At 40.4% G+C, this 17,594-nt stretch overlaps 1 protein-coding gene across 1 annotated transcript in view; it reads right to left on the bottom strand.

Annotated features, from left to right (window-relative positions):
- RAMP3 (receptor activity modifying protein 3) overlaps positions 1–17,594 on the bottom strand; it is a 56,000-nt gene that overhangs the window by 9,603 nt on the left and 28,803 nt on the right. Inside the window, exon 2 of the mRNA XM_042476261.1 lies at positions 13,711–13,840. Within this exon, the coding sequence (XP_042332195.1) occupies positions 13,711–13,840 (130 nt within the window). The remainder of the gene's footprint in view (positions 1–13,710; positions 13,841–17,594) is intronic.

The raw sequence follows: 17,594 nt of genomic DNA, 5'->3' as shown, positions 1-17,594 counted from the left end.
TACACAGCATCTCAAGCCCTAAGGGAAAATTACTACAAGATATATTTTGGGTGGTATCTGACACCAGAGAGATTACACAAAATATATTTTTTTAAAAACTCAACTCAAACAGATGCTGGAAATGTGGCAAAGGAAAAGGAACATTTTCCATCTTTGGTGGTCATGACCCAAAGTAAAAAATTACAGGCAAAAAGTACAGGCTGTTATATGTAAGATACTATGAGTAAATTTGAACTCCCTCCAGAAGTGTTCCTATTAAACCTCAACATCGATTATCCCAGGTTAAATAGGTTTTTGACAGCACCCAAAAACTTAATCAGATACATCTGAAATGCATGTGCACAGCAAAGCTTAAACCCGGATTCTAACTGGATTGTTTTCACTATCTGAATAACCCCTTACAGTTCAAAAAAGAAGTCAGTTTGTTACATAGGACATGTGCATGTAACTTTCCCATTATTCATAACAGGCCAATAGGTCTGTAATTCCCTGGATCGGTGGCTTGACCTTTCTTATAAATTGGCACAACAATATCTTGTTTCCAACTGGCAGGGATTTTGCTAGGATTCTTAATGTTGGTAGACATAAATCAACAAAGTGAAGTGGGGCCCTGACAACCAAAGTGAACTGCATCATTATCATCATCATCATCATCATCATCATCATCATCATCATCATCATCATCTATATAGCACTGTAGATTTGCACAGCACTGTACATAAAAACAACAAATATAAAAGAGTAAACCTGCCTATGGCGTACAATCTAAGAAATGATAGGATAATACAAATAAAACACATAGCAATACAGGAAATGGTTCAATAAAACAGGCAACAAAAAAAATCATATAGCAAGTGACAATCACGCAATGTCTGGGAACACTTCTCTGAACAGGATGGTCTTCAACTCCGTTTTGAAGCTGGTTAAAGAAGTGATGACCCTTGCTCGCGAGGGAAGAAGGTTCCAGGAGTGAGGGGCAGCGAGTGAAAAGGGGCGAATCCTAGATGGGGCAGAGGAAATCCTGGGCTGGGGCAGCCGACTTTGACTACCAGAACGGAGGGCCCTGGTGGGAAGGTGAGGAGAAAGAAGGTCTGATAAATAAGGGGGGCAGCCCATGGAGGGCTTTAAACGTCGCCAGCAGGAGCGTGTACTGAATATGGAAAGGGAGAGAGAGCCAGTGAAGGGATGCCAACACAGGAGAGATGTGGTCAGAGCGGTGGGTGGATGTGATAATGCATGCAGCTGAATGCTGGACAGAAATTAAAGGACGGAGGTGAGAAAGAGGAAGCCCTGCCAGAAGGATGTTACAGTAATCAAGTCATGAGACCACTAGGGCATGGACCAGGATCTTGGCAGTAGAGGCGGAGAGATATGGTCGGATTTTGGCAATGTTGTATAAAAAGAATCTACAAGCCTTGGCTGTGGTCTGGATCTGAGGGATACACGACAGAGAAGAGTCAAAGATAAAACCAAGACAGTGGGCTTGCTGGACTGGTTGAATAGAAAAGTTGTCCGCAGAGACAGAAAAGGAGTGTTGAAGGGTGGGCTTAGGAGGAAAGACAAGAAGCTCCGTCTTGGATATGTTGAGCTTCAAACGTCGATGGTGCATCCACTGCGAGACAGCTGTGAAACAAGACGAAACTTGCTGTTCAAGACTTGGAGAAAGGTCAGGGTTGGAAAGATACAACTGGGTGTCATCGGCATACAGATGGTAGGAAAAACCAAAAGAGCGAATGAGTTTACCTAAGGACAGTGTGTAGAGAGAAAACAGAAGGGGACCCAGAACAGAGCCGTGGGGAACTCCAACAGATAAGGGAACAGAGGATGACTACCTGTGACCACTGCAAAAGATCTGTTTGACAAATAAGATCTAAACCAGTCGAGAACAGAGTCTGAGAACCCAAGGTCAGAGAGTATATCAACTAGAAGGTTGTGATCAAGGGTGTCAAAGACTGCAGACAAATCAAGAAGGATGAGAACAGAGTAAAGTCCATTAGCTTTGGCCCGTAAAAGGTCATTTGAGATCTTAGTGAGACCTGTCTCTGTAGAATTAAAATGTCATTTTAATTTAGTTTACAGTGAATCACTTTAAAGGTGTCTAGAGGCAAAGCGGGGATTTTGCCTGAAGGGCCTTGGTGTTACCTGCTATATAATCTGTCAATTGGAATTCTATTACTTGATTAAAAAAAAGAGTCAGCATGTGATGTGGCAGCTATGAAAGCCAATTCAATTCTAGGCTGCATCAATAGGAGTGTAGTGTCTAGACCAGGGGTAGGCAACTTACGGCCCATGGGTCGGATGCGGCCCGGCAAGGCCTTGGGACTGGCCCCAGCCTGGTCCTGCTGCCGATTGCTGCCGGGGCCTTTGGCCTCTCGCACAAGGGCAAGGGGCCTTTGGCCTATCAGGAGGAGGCGGGAAAGGGGGGGGGCAAGCAGTGGGCAATTGTCTATAGAAACCTCAGAAACATGCATTTATATTAACATTTTTTTAAAAATAGCAATTTTTTTTGCGTGTCTTCCATTTTTTAAAAAAAGTGTCCTCCATTTGAACATTTTGTCTTACATTTGTCCCGGTTTATTTATTTATATATATATATTAATTATTTAATTATTTACTTTTTGGCTTCCCCCCCCCCAGTTGTTTGAGGGACAGCAACCCAGCCCCCGGGTCAAAAAGGTTGCCTACCCCTGGTCTAGACTGAGGGAATAATAGAATCAGAGTTGGAGGAGACCACAAGGGCTATTGAGTCCAATCCCCTGCCATGCAGAAACACACAAAACACACCCAACAGATGGTCATCCAGGCTCAAAAATAAGAGACTCCACCACATTAATGGAGCCCTGGTGGCGCAGTGGTTAAATGCCTGTACTCCAGCCATTCACTCAAAACCACAAGGTTGCGAGTTCAAGACCAGCAAAAGGGCCCAAGCTCGACTCAGGCTTGCATCCTTCCGAGGTCGCTAAAATGAGTACCCAGACTGTTGGGGGCAAATTAGCTTACTTGCTAATTAGCTTACTTGCTGTTCACCGCTATGATCTTTGGAATAGCGGTATATAAATAAAACAAATTATTATTATTATTATTATTATTATTATTCCAAAGGAATGTGTTCCACTGTCAAACAGCTCTTACTGTCAGGAAATTCTTCCTAATTTTGAGGTGGAATCTCTTTTTCTGTAGTTTGAATCTATTGCTCTGGGTCCTGTTCTCTGCAGCTGCAGAAAACATGCTTGCTCCATCCTCAATATGACCCCCATTCAAATATTTAAACAAGGCTATCATATCACCTCTTAACCCTCTATTCTCAAGGCTGAACTTCAGCAGGTTCAAAATGTGACAGATTGCTGACTAGGGCCAGTTATATGGAGCATGTAACTTCCTTGTTGAAACAGCTTTATTTCCAGGCACAATTCAAAATGTTGCTCATGACTTATAAAGCTCCACATGGCTGAAAGACTAGAATCTATCTGAAAGACTGGAATCTGTAAGAGTCTTAACATTATGAGGGAAGGTTTTCTCTTGGTCCTGTATCATAGGCTCACTTGGTGAGGACATGAGGGCTCCCGTGTGCTTGCTCCCTCTGGAATGCTCCCACTTTCTGGAATGTAAACAGGAGGCTAGGCTGCCACCCTCTCTGCTTTCCTTTGGCACACAAAGATGTTTTTACTCAAGCAGACTTTTAATATATAATCATTTCTGAGTGGCTTTTATGTGGGGGGGTGTTTTAGTTATGTATTTAACATTTGTATGTTTGTGTAATTTTATACTGTTTTTAGCTAATTGTTTTTAATTATCTTTTTAAATTTTTTATAGTAAAACTATAAAATGGTTTTATTTGTGAGCTACCTTGGGTCCCTTTCTGGAAGAAAGCGGGACAGAAATGAAATGAATAATACACATATATTAACAAAACTCAAGTAAAAAATAGAGAAATATACTCAATTTTCAAATTCAGAATACTAGGAAAAGTCTTTTTGCTAAACTACATATAGGGAGAAATTAAATGTGTCCCTGATGCTCTGTTAGTAATCACATAATTTTGTCTTAACTAATGTAGATGAGTGGGGCCAATGTGAAGTGACTGTCATGCTCCTTATTTCAATAACACCACAATGTGCAGTGACCCAGAGTGAAACCGATTTCTCCCCTACTGCATTTCTAATGAAAATTCCACACCATTATTATTTCCATAAAAAAGCCTTCCATTGGCCTTGGAAACTTCAATCTCTTCATCCTCATTCCAGGGAACAGCCACTATGACTCGGTACATACCGCGGAAAAGGAGTGGTCCGCAGCCGCCCCTTTCCACGGTGGATTGGGGCCAGGGCAGCCATACTGCTCGGCCCCTTTCTCCTTGGCTTCGTTTCTGTGGCAATCTAGGCTCAGTATAGAAGGCACGGAAGTACCGTGCTGGGGCCAAAAGTAGGGCTGGGGAGTGCGCAGCAACTGCATGCTCCCCAGCCCTACTATGTATGGAGGGTGCCATCCATACGCAGCGCGTGACGATGCTGTCATGCACGCGCCATGTCCTAATGGTTCGGCGCACGCCTGATGTCATCGCACCTCTGGAGGCGCTTAGGACACTCTATTTGTGGCACGAGAAGGGCACGGTACAGACCGCTCAAAAAGGGCGGCCTCCTGGTGCCTATTTTTCTGCTGGAGGGAAGCCTCAGCTGCCAAACTGCGACTTTCCACAAAAGTGGATTCTTTTTCTGCCGTTATGGCGGTGTAACAAGTGCGCCACCGGTGCACTGGTTACATAAATGCCGCGCGGCACTTACGTAACCAGTGCAGTGCCCATGTAAACAGGGTGCCACCATTGTTATGCCCTTGTCACATGCGAGGATTGTGGGGCATGTGGTCACTCCGCCCCCCCAGGCAACCCTTGCACGTGACGAGGATGCTGCAAAGCCCGGTATGTACCAGGCCAATGACAGTCTGAAAAGGCTTTTTTCCTACATGGGACTCACTATGCATCCTAATTCAATCATTATTCCTACATTACAGTCAGTCAACATAAAATTTAATTTTGCAACACTGATGGAGCTTTTTAGCTACTAGGAATAATTGTTTCTTTTAAAAGCAAACACTTCCACTGTTAAATGCCAGACACATCATCCCAAACATTTTTGATCAAAGTCACTGAAAGTCAAGATATATTTTTTGCACCATGATTATTATTAGTCTTCATTGTCATAAACACATCACAAATACATCTGCTCCATTCATTACTCCTTGCAGATAAACACAGGTGTGAGCAGAATAACATTTATAGCAAAAGGAAGAAGGATTTAACATAGTGCAGCTGATGATAATTCTGTCATGAGGGTAAATGAAGTCTTAAAGATTCTGAACAATGTACATGAAGGAGCCAGTGTTGATCTGTAATTGTCCCAATGCACACTCTTTCCTTCCCAGCCCACACCTGCAAGAACTACGAATATTCCACCTAAAGAAAACATCCTGTTCTAAATCTTTTCTATTGAATTGCATTTTTTTTATTCCAGTCCTCCAACCTGCTTAAAACACAATTTACTATCTAATGTTGTCATGGACCCTTGCCATTTTATAAATGGGACTTTTATGAAATGGTGGAGATGAACAAGGCACAAATACTCAACATACCCTAAAGCTGGCAAGGTGGTACTGGTCTATCAGCCTTTAGCTATACATTCCACAGTGTTCAACAGGGAATGAGTTTTACAACAAATGTAGATAAAAGATAATGGGCTACTGCTAATTGAAAGATAATGGCCTGGTACAGACTGCCCGAAAACGGCAGTGTGCAGGTGCCCATTTTAACTTCAGAGGGACGCCGCAGCCGCTAGACTGTGCAACGTCCCTCCAGAGATAAAAGAACCCAGTTTTTCCAAGTTCTTTTACTGGCACCCGGGTTACGTCGCGAGTACGCCAATGGCACACTCGTAACATAACAGCCATGTTGCAATGTGCAGACGCTATGCGTCCATTACATAAAAATGGTGGTGGCCATGCGGACGGGATGCCGCCATCAGGCCACCGCCATTATATACTAAGGTTCCAGACCATGCAGTTGCTGCGCAGTCTGGAACCCTAGTATCGCCGCCACCACACCCCAATGTAACCTACTTTCTGGAAAGATGAATTATTATTATTATTATTATTATTATTATTATTATTATTATTATTATTATTATTTATATCCTGCTTTCTTCCCAGTACAGGGACTCAAGGCGGCTTACAAATCTAAAACAGTCCAAGGTAAAATACAGTGGTACCCCGGGATACGAATTGATCGCGTTACGAAATTTCCGGGATACGAAAAAAATAGATAGGAAAAAAATGTTCCGGGTTACGATGTTTTTTTCGGGTTACGAAATTTTTTTTGGTGTGTTTCGGCGCTTTTTAGCACGAAATTTAAAAGCCGCGGCTTTCCAGCGCTAGCGGAAAGCCTTTTTTCGGGTTGCGAAATCTTTCGGGTTACGAACGGCGCCGCGGAACAAATTAAATTCGTAACCCGGGGTACCACTGTAGTATAAAACAGGCAAAATACATGTTTAAAAAACAATTAAACAGTTCAAATAATTAAAAGCATTACATTATTAAATTTTAAAGTTTAAAACTCTTTAAAATAAAAACAAAACAGCATCCATGTCATGTGAAAGCTTGGCGGCATAAAAACGTCTTTACCTGCCACCAGAAGGACAGCAGGGATGGAGCCATCTTGGCCTTCCTAGGGAGAGAGTTCCAGAGCTTGGGAGCAGCCACTGAAAAGACCCTTTCTCTTCTTCCCACCAAATGTGCCTGAGAGGGTAATGGGACAGAGAGAAGGGCCTCTCTCAATGACCTTAATATTCTCGGGGGCTCATATAGGGAGATACGGTCCTTCAAATGGCCTGGACCCAAGCTGTATAGGGCTTTATAGGTCAAAACCAGCACTTTGAATTGTGCCTGGAAACAGACTGGCAGCCAATGGAGCTGTTGCAACAAGGGAGTTATATGCTGTTGCCAGCTCCAGTTAATAGCCTGCCTGCAGCTCTTTAAACCAGCTGAAGCTTCTGAGCACTTTTCAAAGGCAGCCCCACGCAAAGCGCATTACAGTAATCCAAACAGGATGTAACCAAGGCATGTACCACCATGGCCAGGTCTGACTTCTCCAAGAACGGGCACAGTTGGAGAACAAGTTTTAGCTGTGCAAAGACACTCCTGGTCACCGCTGATACCTGGGCTCAGTGCTGAATCCAGAAGTACCTCCAAACTACGAACCTGAGTCTTCAAGGGAAGCGTAACTCCATCTAACACAGGCTGAATCCCTATTCCCAAATCTGTCTTTCAACTGACCAGGATCACCTGCCTGTGGATAAGTAAAAATGAGAGAGTAGGGAAAGAGCAAGAGAAAGGGTTGATAGTTAAGAGGGAGAGAGAATGAAACTGGACGAGAGAGAATTAGTGGAGAGATGGAGGGAAAGAAGGAGAGGAGAGGAAGATAAGAGAAGATAAAAGAAGAGAAGAGAGGGAAGATAAAGATTAATAAAGAAAAGGAAAGAAAGGGGAGGTTGTAATGGAAAGAAAGAAAAGAAAAGAAAGAAAGATGATATAGAAAAGATAAAATAATGAAGATGGTAATATGTTCATGTCCATGTTTCTATGTTCATGTTTTGTGTTATATGTTTTATGTTTACTTGAACATATGGCTAATATTTATTTTATTTTTTAAAAGGAGAAATAGGCCAAACAGGAAAGGAATAGCATTATATGTCAGGAATGTTTTCAGCTGTGAAAAGACCCAGGATGTAAAACCTTGAAGCCAGGTGGAGAACAGCTGGATAAAAATTAAAGGGGGAGGAAACAACAGTAATGTTATTGTAGGAGTTTACCAAGCACACCCTAGTCAGACTGAGGAATTGGATTATGACTTTCTAAAACAGATGACGACATATTCAGAAAGGAGAAATGTAGTAGTGATGCTAAGGATTAACTATCCTGATATTTGCTTAAAGTCAAACTCAGCCAAGAATTTAAGGTCTAGCAAATTTCTCACTTGCTTGGAAGGTAATTTCATTCTTCAAAATGTAGAGAAAGCAATAAGGGAATCAACTGTTTTAGATATCATAGAATCATAGTGCTAGAAAAGACAAGGACTACCAACTCAAACAACCTGCAATGCAGGGTCACAGAATCAAAGGACCCCCAACAGATGGTCATCCAGCCTCTGTTTAAAAATAATAATACTAATAATACTAATAATACTAATAATAATAATAGGATTTATTTATATGCCGCCCAATCAATGGGAATCCAGGCGGCTTACAACAGAGGAGATAATAGATGGTTTCCTGCCCTCAGGCTTACAATCTAAAAGACACGACACAAAAGGACAAGGGAATGGTGAGGGGGGAGGGGATCAGGTCCAGCATTTCTTCTCTCCCTCTGAGGCCTGGACCATGGCAGATGGACCAGAGGGAGGGCTCTTCTTCTTCAGGCTAACCCCGATGGAGCTGGGCCAACCTATTCTCTCCCTCACAGGCCAAAGGATGACAGTTATGGAGGGAGGAGCCTCTTTCTTCAGGCTAGCCCCGATGGAGCTGGGCCAACCTATTCTCTCCCTCACAGGCCGAAGGATGACAGTTATGGAGGGAGGAACCTCTTTCTTCAGGCTAGCCCTGATGGAGCTGGGCCAGACTATTCTCTCCCTCATAGGCCGAAGGATGACAGTTATCTTCAAAGTAGGGGACTCCATTACACTCCAAGAGAATGTGTTCCACTGTTAAACATCTATTACTGTCAGGAAGTTCCTCCTAATGTTAAGGTGGAATCTCTTTTCCTGTAGAGTCTGGATGGCCATCAGGTATGCTTTGATTGAGAGTTCCTGCATGGCAGGAAGTAGGATTGGATGGCCCTTGTGGTCTCTTCCAACTCTATGATTCTATGATTCTGTAATTTGAATCCATTGCTCCATGCCCTAGTCTTTGGAGTAGCAGAAAATAAGCTTGCTCCATCCTCAATATGACACCAAATATTTAAATAGAGCCTCTTAACCTTCTTTTCTCCATGCTAATCATACCCAGCTCCCTGTGTCTCTCCCCACAAAGCACTGTTTCCAGACCCTTCACTGTTTTGGCTGACCTCCTCTGGACACACTCCAGCTTGTCAACATCCTTTTTAAGGATTTAAGGGAAGTGTATTTCCATATCCATATGGCTCCAAAGTGCAGAAAGTCCCTTAGGCTTCAATTCCAACTGAACTGAACTAAAAAGAACATTGGACTTAGAACTCTTGCCAAGTATGCTGACAAACCAGGGGTAAATTATCCCGTGAATCGCTCCCACAGATGATCCAGAGAAGGATATAAAGAAAAGGTTATTGTTTACACTTGTATATTGCTGAAGAAAGAAAGGTAAGATAAAAGGTAAGATATACAAGCTGGGCCAAATTTTAAAACATTCAAGGCAGGGCTTTTTCTTTGCCCCATCACCATCACAGACACATTTCATGAGGCAAAGAGAGAGCCTTCTCAGTGGCTGCTCCCAGGCTTTCACATACTCTTTCATGGGACGTTGGATTGCCCCCTCCCCCCGTTTTCTTTTGGCTGGCTTTTTATTTAGGCAGAAGGGTGTTTTGAATGTGGTATGTTCTGGTTTTCTCTCTGTCTTTTAATTATCTCTTAAATGCATTTCAAACTGTTTTAACTTCTGTAAATACAATTTTGGGGTTCTTATAGCGAGTACCTCCATTTTTCCAAGATTAACTTTGTTTTATTTATATTTTGTAATTCACCATGAAGCCTTGGCTGGAAATAAATAAATAAATTAATAAATGCATTTAAATACTCAGTTTTTTACACATTGTGAATGCTTACATGCAAGTGACGTATCATTGTCATGATTTTTTTAAAATCAACCAACTGTAATCAGCCCCATGAATTGTAGCTGGATTATAGCTTACTGTTTCAAATTAATGTATGTTTTAAATTTTGACATCTTTGCCTGAAAGTATGGAGATGTGTAAATTACATTTGTACAAAACAAGCTATAGTAAAACTGAATCCTGGAAAAATGGAGGTACTCGCTATAGGAACCCCAAATCCGGGGATGGAGATTTGCCAACCAGTCTTGGACAGGGTCACACATCTGATAAAGGACTGTGCTCGCAGCTTGAGAGTGCTCTTGCACTTGTCTCTTCAGCTGTCGTCTCAAATAGATGTGACAACCAGGAGCATTTGCTATCAACTTTGGTTGATACACCAGCTGCGACCCTGCCTGGACCAGGGGGATGTAGAAGTGGTGGTACATGCACTGGTAACCTCTCGTCTTGATTTCTGCACCACACTTTACATGGGGCTACCCTTCTGCCAAATTTGGAAGCTTCAATTAATCCAAAACGTGGCAGCCAGACTAGTCGCTGGGAAATCCAGGTTCAACCACATAACACCAGTTCTAAAATCTCTTCACTGGCTTCCAATTAGCTTCCAGGTGCAGTAGAAGGTGGTGGTCATCACCTTTAAAGCCCTACATGACTTAGGTCCAGGCAACTTGCAGGAATGCCTCTTCCTATATAATCTATCCTGCACTCTCAGATCCTCTGAGAAGAACTTATTTCAGCCACAGAAGACCAGATTGGTGCAACTTTCCACAGGACCTTCTTTTCTGCCACTTCTAAACTGTGGAACAACCACCCGGAAGAGATCCGTCTTATCACCACCTTAGATGCCTTTAAAAAGGCTGTCAAGATGGATCTCTTCCAGCGGTCCTTCCCAGACTGACCTCCCAAATAAAGATAGCCCCATCTGCCTTCAACCTAATCACTTTTTCCTTCTTGTTTTAAGCTATGCTATTGATGTAATTATTTTAACTGCTATTGAATTTTATTATCTTTAATGGTGGGAGGGTTAGGGAGAGAGAGGCCTGCCAGTTCCATCGGGCCTGGCCGAGAGTAAGCGGATGAGCCCTCCCTTTGCCATCTACATCATCAGGGGGACAGTGAGGCCTGCCAGCTCCATAGGGCTTGGTGTAAAGTAAGCGGATGAGCCCTCCCTTTGCCATCTACATCATTGGAGGGAGAGTGAGGCCTGCCAGCTACATCATGTTAGGGCGTGGAAAGAAGCGCTGTGTCCACCACGACCACATACAGAGTTGAACCACGTCGACAGGACGCCGGGGAGAAGGAATCTGAAGAGTATTCAGAGTATTCAGGCCAAGAAGAAAAATATTCATTCACCACTGCAAACTGCCTTAAGCTCCTGGCTTGAGAAATAACGACAAGAGCACTTCAAGCCTTCATTCTACATGAGGGCTTTAATAAATAAGTTTCTTTACCAACCAAACAACCAGAACAACAAAAACAGAGAGGCAGTTACTCTAACACCAACTGTCATAATTGACACTCTCTCACTCAGAAGGACTGACAGCATCAACATTCCATAATGCAAGTGTCAAATGTCAACTGCCACTGAAACTGTAATAGGTTCCACTACAGCTCTATCTTGTGGTCACATATATGTCATTTCCTAACATTCCCCTCCAAATGACTTTACTAACTGTGAGCTTAATCACTGAAACCTAACTTGTTGGCCAATTTTGTGTGCCATTCTATAGATAAAGATTTTGTGAGAATGTCCACTACATTGTCCTCCGTGCTAATATACTGTAGCTTTAGTGTTCCATTTTGTACATGTTCTCTCACATTTTGGTATCTCACTGTGATTCTACATTATAAATTTTGTGACTCTGCCATGCCAATGCATGCTTGCGAGTCTTCATTTACCACTGTTGCTTCACTGCATTCCATTCCTAGATCTTTTAACAATTGTCTAGCCCACTGAATTTCATTTACTAATTCTGATAACGCAGCAAACTCTGCCTCTGTTGTACTTAGTGTGGTACATCCTTGCTTTCTGGACCTCCAAATAACCAAGCTACCAGCATAGCTGACTGTTAAACCAGTTACCGACTTTCTGTCAGCTGTTTCTGATGCAAAAGAACTGTCAGCAAAACCTTCTCATTCTGACGTTCCTCCTGTTATTAATAAGCATCTGTTTCTTGTGCCCTTCAAATATCGCACTACTCGCTTCAATGCTGTCCAGTCTACTTGTCTAGGATTTGAAGCTCTTCTACTGAGCAACCCTACCGCAAAGCTAATGTCTGGTCTTGTGTTATTTGCCAAGAACAACAAACTCCCAACCACTGGATGATATAGATCCGGTCTTTCAAATACCTCCTCTGATTCCAGATTTTGGGCTTCCTACGACTCTTAATAAATAAGTTACTTCAATAAATAAGTTACTTTGCCAACCAAACAACCATAACAACAAAAACAGAGAGGCAGTTACTCTAACACCAACTGCCATAACTGACACTCTCTCTCAGAAGGACTGACAGCATCAACATTCCATAATGCAAGTGTCAACTGCCACTGGAACTGTAATAGGTTCCGCTACAGCTCTCTCTTGTGGTCACATACATGTCATTTCCTAATACATCAGGCCTGGCCTGAACTAAGAAGCAGAGCCCTCCCTCCAGTTCATCTGCCTTGGTCCAGGCCTCAGAGGGAAAGAAGAACTGCTGCACCTCATCCCCTTTCTCCCCACCATTCCCTTCTCCTTTTGTGTCGTGTCTTTTTAGATTGTAAGCCTGAGGGCAGGGAACCATCTAATTAAAAATAATAATTGTAAGAGCCTTTAGAGCTGAAGGGCGGGGTATAAGTACTTTAATGAATAAAAAAAATAATGTATGTTTTAATATGCTTTTGTACTTTTGTGTATTTATATTTTATGTTGTAATCCTGCCTCAATCTGCAGGGAGAGGCAGGAAATATAAATTATTATTATTATTATTATTATTATTATTATTATTATCGAAGATGAAGAAACAGAATACAGTGCGCCCACGTGATACGTGGACGCACCATACATGGCTTTCGGAAATGGGGAAAGCCACTAGGGAGCCCGCAGGAGCGTGTGGGGTGCACGGGGCAGCATATCCCATTAAGAATAATGGGGTGCGCACATGCGCACATGTGCCACTTTGCCATGCACAAGCCCCATTATTTTCAATGGGGCTCGAGCATACACATTATTTTTTTATGCGGGGGGTCTGGAACGGATCCCTCGTGTAAAAAAAAGGTGCACTGTAGTAACATTTAAAAGAACTGTTAATGAATAATCAATTTGTATTCCATGCTAATCATATTTAAATTAAAGCCTAGTAGCACAAAAATAGGTATGTCTACTCAGAAACAAGTTCCTCTGAGTTTAATGTGTCTTGCTCACAAGTATGTGGTCATGGAATCGCAACCTTATTCTAAACATTTGCTGTCAAGCATGTGTTTATGTAAAATGCCTAGGAGACCAGTATCCAACTAGATAGATTTTGTTTATTTTGGAGACTATTGGAATTTAACATTACTTTTTTAAGTTCCAGTGAACAATATATTTCACAAATCTGCACAAGTCCAAATACATACTACAATACACATGCCATACCTTAAAGTGCTTTTGATTTCACTGTTCTGAATCAAGAAAAAGGGAAAAGCCCAGCAGACAAGTGTTAACCTGACTATGCTCATAGAAGGGTCACATAATCTGTGACCTCATAGAATCATAGAGTTGGAAGAGACCACATGGGCCATCCAGTCCAACCCCCTGCCATGCCTCAGATTGGCCAGTCGGGTTAAGAAGACTATAATGGTTCTCAATAGTTAATATTTCTACATCCAAAAAAGAGGGAAGCTTACAGGATGAATTCTGTTAGATTGCACCATTTTTGGGAGTCCACTTTGTGCATCATCTCTTCAAAGGATTTCCCACATACTGGCAAGTTTTGCAACATGAAGGATTCATTGCAGACAATTCCTTGTTGTATACCTAGAAAAAAAAAAGGTCCTTTCAAATCAACAAAGAAACACTAGCAATCTCTTGATCATTGTTTGGAAAAGAGTAAGAGCTTTTCAAAATTACTAATAAAAGGAAAGAATTTTTTAAAAAATTTCAGGATTTATTAAAGTTTTGACATCGTTATACAGTGGCTCCCAAGCAACTATTATCATCAATAAACTAATCTGAAAGCCCTTCCCTATACAAAGAGGGACAAAACAAGGCTGTCCCCTCTCCCCACTTCTTTTTGCCATTGCAATTGAACCTCTAGCTAATTTCATTCGATGTAACCTTAATATATTAGGTCCAAAGATCGGAGGCAAAATTCATAAATTAAATTTATTTGCAGACGATATATTATTCTTTTTAGAATACCCTCATAAATCTTTTATGGAATTAAAAGTTATTTTAGATTCTTTTGACTATTTTGCAGGTCTGCGAATTAATTATACAAAATCTAAACTTTTATGTTTTAATATTCCTTCTGATCAGCAGAACATACTGCAAAAGTTAACAAACTTACAATTATACCCATCGAGCTTTATATATCTGGGTATATATTTGACCAATGATATTAACCAACTTATTCCACGTGATTATAAAAATGTTACTAGTTGGATTATTGCAAAATTAAAAGGATGGAAACATCTATTCCCGTCGATTTTAGGGAGAATTGCCCTTGTGAAAATGTTTATTGTTCCACACCTTTTTTTTCTATTCTAAATGATACCTATGTCTCCTTTGACTTTGAGAATTAAAAAGTGGCAAAGATTGATTAATACATATATTTTTGATAATAAAAAACCTTGTTTCTCTCAATCTATCAGATTCCTCCCCTCAAAAATGGGGGGGGGGGGGGGGTAGCCATACCAGATCTTCAATTATATTTTACAGCTTTTCCATTGTCTCAGGCGATCCCTTTAATGAAAAAAAGTATTAATATCTCATGGGTAAAAATGGAACTCAACATAGATGTACACACTTTCCACAGTAATTTTTTTTAAAGTATCAGGAAAGGAGATTAAAGGGCTAAACAACCCTTGGTTTAAAACTACCATTGAGATCTGGGAAAGATATTCTCTCTCCAGATTTGTCACCTAATTGTCTGTTTTTACATCATCCAAATTTTTTTCATGAGGATAAATTTTGGCAATATAAAGGTTGGGAAGAAAAGGGGATTTATCAAATTAAAGATCTCTTTAAGAATAATAAACTCAAAGCAGTTGAAGATTTAGCATCAACTCTAGACCCATTACTGATCTCATGGTTTCAATTTAAGCAAATAAAAACTTTTTCCTCTAGCTTACTTAAGAAAGGGGAAAGATTGAGCTCTATGACTACCTTCGAAATTTTATGCAATGATCCTGTTGGAAATAGTAAAGGTTCAGTCTCCCAAATATATCATCTCATTTTGTTGAATTCATATCAAGATACCATATTATCAAAACATTGTGGGAAAGTGAACTAAATATACCAATTCCAGAATCAGACTGGTGGGCTACTTGGTCATCTTCTGTACTGAAGTCAAGATCAGCTTTAACCAGAGAGAACTTTTTAAAGCTAGCACATAAATGGTATCTGACTCCTATTAGGAAATCACAGATGATAAAATCTGTATCACCTTTGTGTTGGAGAGGTTGTCCAGTCTTAGGGACTTATATCCATATGTGGTTATACTGTTCCAAAATTATCCACTTCTGGCACGATGTGATCAACCAAATTGCTTCAATTACAAAACAAAAATATTTTTTTGCCCAGCTCTTTTGTTACTTTCAATATACACAAAAGGTAATAAATCTTAAAAAAACAGAAAGTTGATATCTTTTTTTGCTGACAGCAGCTCATCTAGAAGTGGCTAATAATTGGAAAACAGGTCTTGTATCCCTGGATAGCTGGTGGAAAAGAGTTTGGGATCAATGGCTTATGGAGAATTTAATATATAATATGAAATATAACTCAAAACAACAAAATCAAAGAACTGTTCAGGAAAAATGGTCTCCTCTTATAGATTACATTTATACAAATTTTACATCTGTTTCTCCTCCATCTAGCCACTGTTCTTTATGGTCAGATTTATTTTAAACAAATTGAATTGTGTAAAATTTTAATAAGGAAAGTTTTTAATGACATGAAACTTTTTTATACCATTGTTTTATGATTGCAAGATTTTGTATTTTGTATTATGAATAAAGTATTTTTAATATATATATATATATATATATATATATATATATGCACATACACATATACATATATACTTCATCTTTCAGTTTCCTTCCTGTTAGTTCAAAAATTGTGATTTTTTTTTTGCCAAATTGTTATTAAAATATTCTTTCCATTCTCTAAAAAAAAAAAGAAAGAAAGAAAGAAAGAATTTTTTTTAAAGAATTGTTTAGCTGACTTCATATCTCAGAGCAGCCTGAAACATGGTACATAACAACAAATATAATAATGTTCATGGCAATTCACTCCTTGAAAGCAGCAGCCAATGAAATGAGACAAATAAATAGCAATGTAATCAGATCATGTGATTTTTTTTTCTCAGCAGTACTGATACAATCTTTTGTTGTATGTCACAAGGACAATATATTTCATCTCATTGCATGCCTTAAATCCCTACTCTGTTTACTTTAACAAAAGCCAAAAAAGACCAGTAAATCAATTATACCTGGCTTCAGGAAACACTTCAAACAATAAAAAATCTGACACATTTTAACAGATGTGTTCCATTAAAATCCCAGTCTTTGGCTTTAGCAATAAATGTGCATTATTTTAAACACCACAAACCACTGCATATCACATCCATGAAGCATTCACGAACAGTTGTCAATTAATAAAGAATGAGGGGAACAAGATTGCCTTTAGCATATAAAACAATTCAGTTCAATTAGCCTTGCAGATAATATTTAGCATTCTTTTTTGTCACTCATACTACAAGAGAATGCAACACTTAGATTATAAGGCCTGAAAACAGATTGCTATGTATACATTAATTGGTGAGATCTAAGTTCACAGACACACACACTATTCATACCAAACTGTTTTTCTGCTCTCATATTTTCTGCTACAATTTCAAATCCACTGGAGGTAATTTAGCAAAGCTAAGAAATTAATCCAAGGCTTTGTACAAAGAGAGATGGTGCCTTGCATAATATGTGTTTGACTTGGAATGTGTGCTATCTACTACAGTACCTGGGGCAGAAAATGTCTTCGATCAGCCCTGAACTCCCGTGCTGCATAGGCATCCTTTACCATGGCAACCAATCTCCTACCTCCATCTGAAAGAGGTAGGACACACAACAATGCAGAAAGGTGCAATAAGGCACAGTATTTTCTGGCATATAAGACTACTTTTTAACTCAGGAAAATTTTCTCAAAAGTCAGGGGTCGTCTTATACGCTGGGTATCATCTTATATGGCTGAAACTTCTGAGCCAGACTGGAAAATCTGCAGTTGCCGCATATGGTGCGGGGAGCTCAAAAACATCCGTGGCCGCATACCCTCCATATGTAGTGACTGTATGAAAGGGCAGTGCTGTACAAGTACGGTAGAAGAAAATCTTGGAGACAGGGAGGGCTGGGCAGGCAGGGAGAGCTGACCAGTCCAAGCAGGCTTTGTATACAACAAGGTTTCCTGCTAATTACCTGCATGTCATAAGCATTTGAATTAAAATTACCATATTGAAATCAAATCTGATGTTTTTAAATTTTGATTTGGTGTGCGTTGGAAGAGGGGTAGTCTTATA

This window comes from Sceloporus undulatus, chromosome 6 (genome assembly GCF_019175285.1).
Source record: "Sceloporus undulatus isolate JIND9_A2432 ecotype Alabama chromosome 6, SceUnd_v1.1, whole genome shotgun sequence".
Lineage (NCBI taxonomy): Eukaryota > Metazoa > Chordata > Lepidosauria > Squamata > Phrynosomatidae > Sceloporus > Sceloporus undulatus.
The sequence above is the reverse complement of the archived record's forward strand: the minus strand, read 5'-3'. Positions and strand labels throughout refer to the sequence as shown.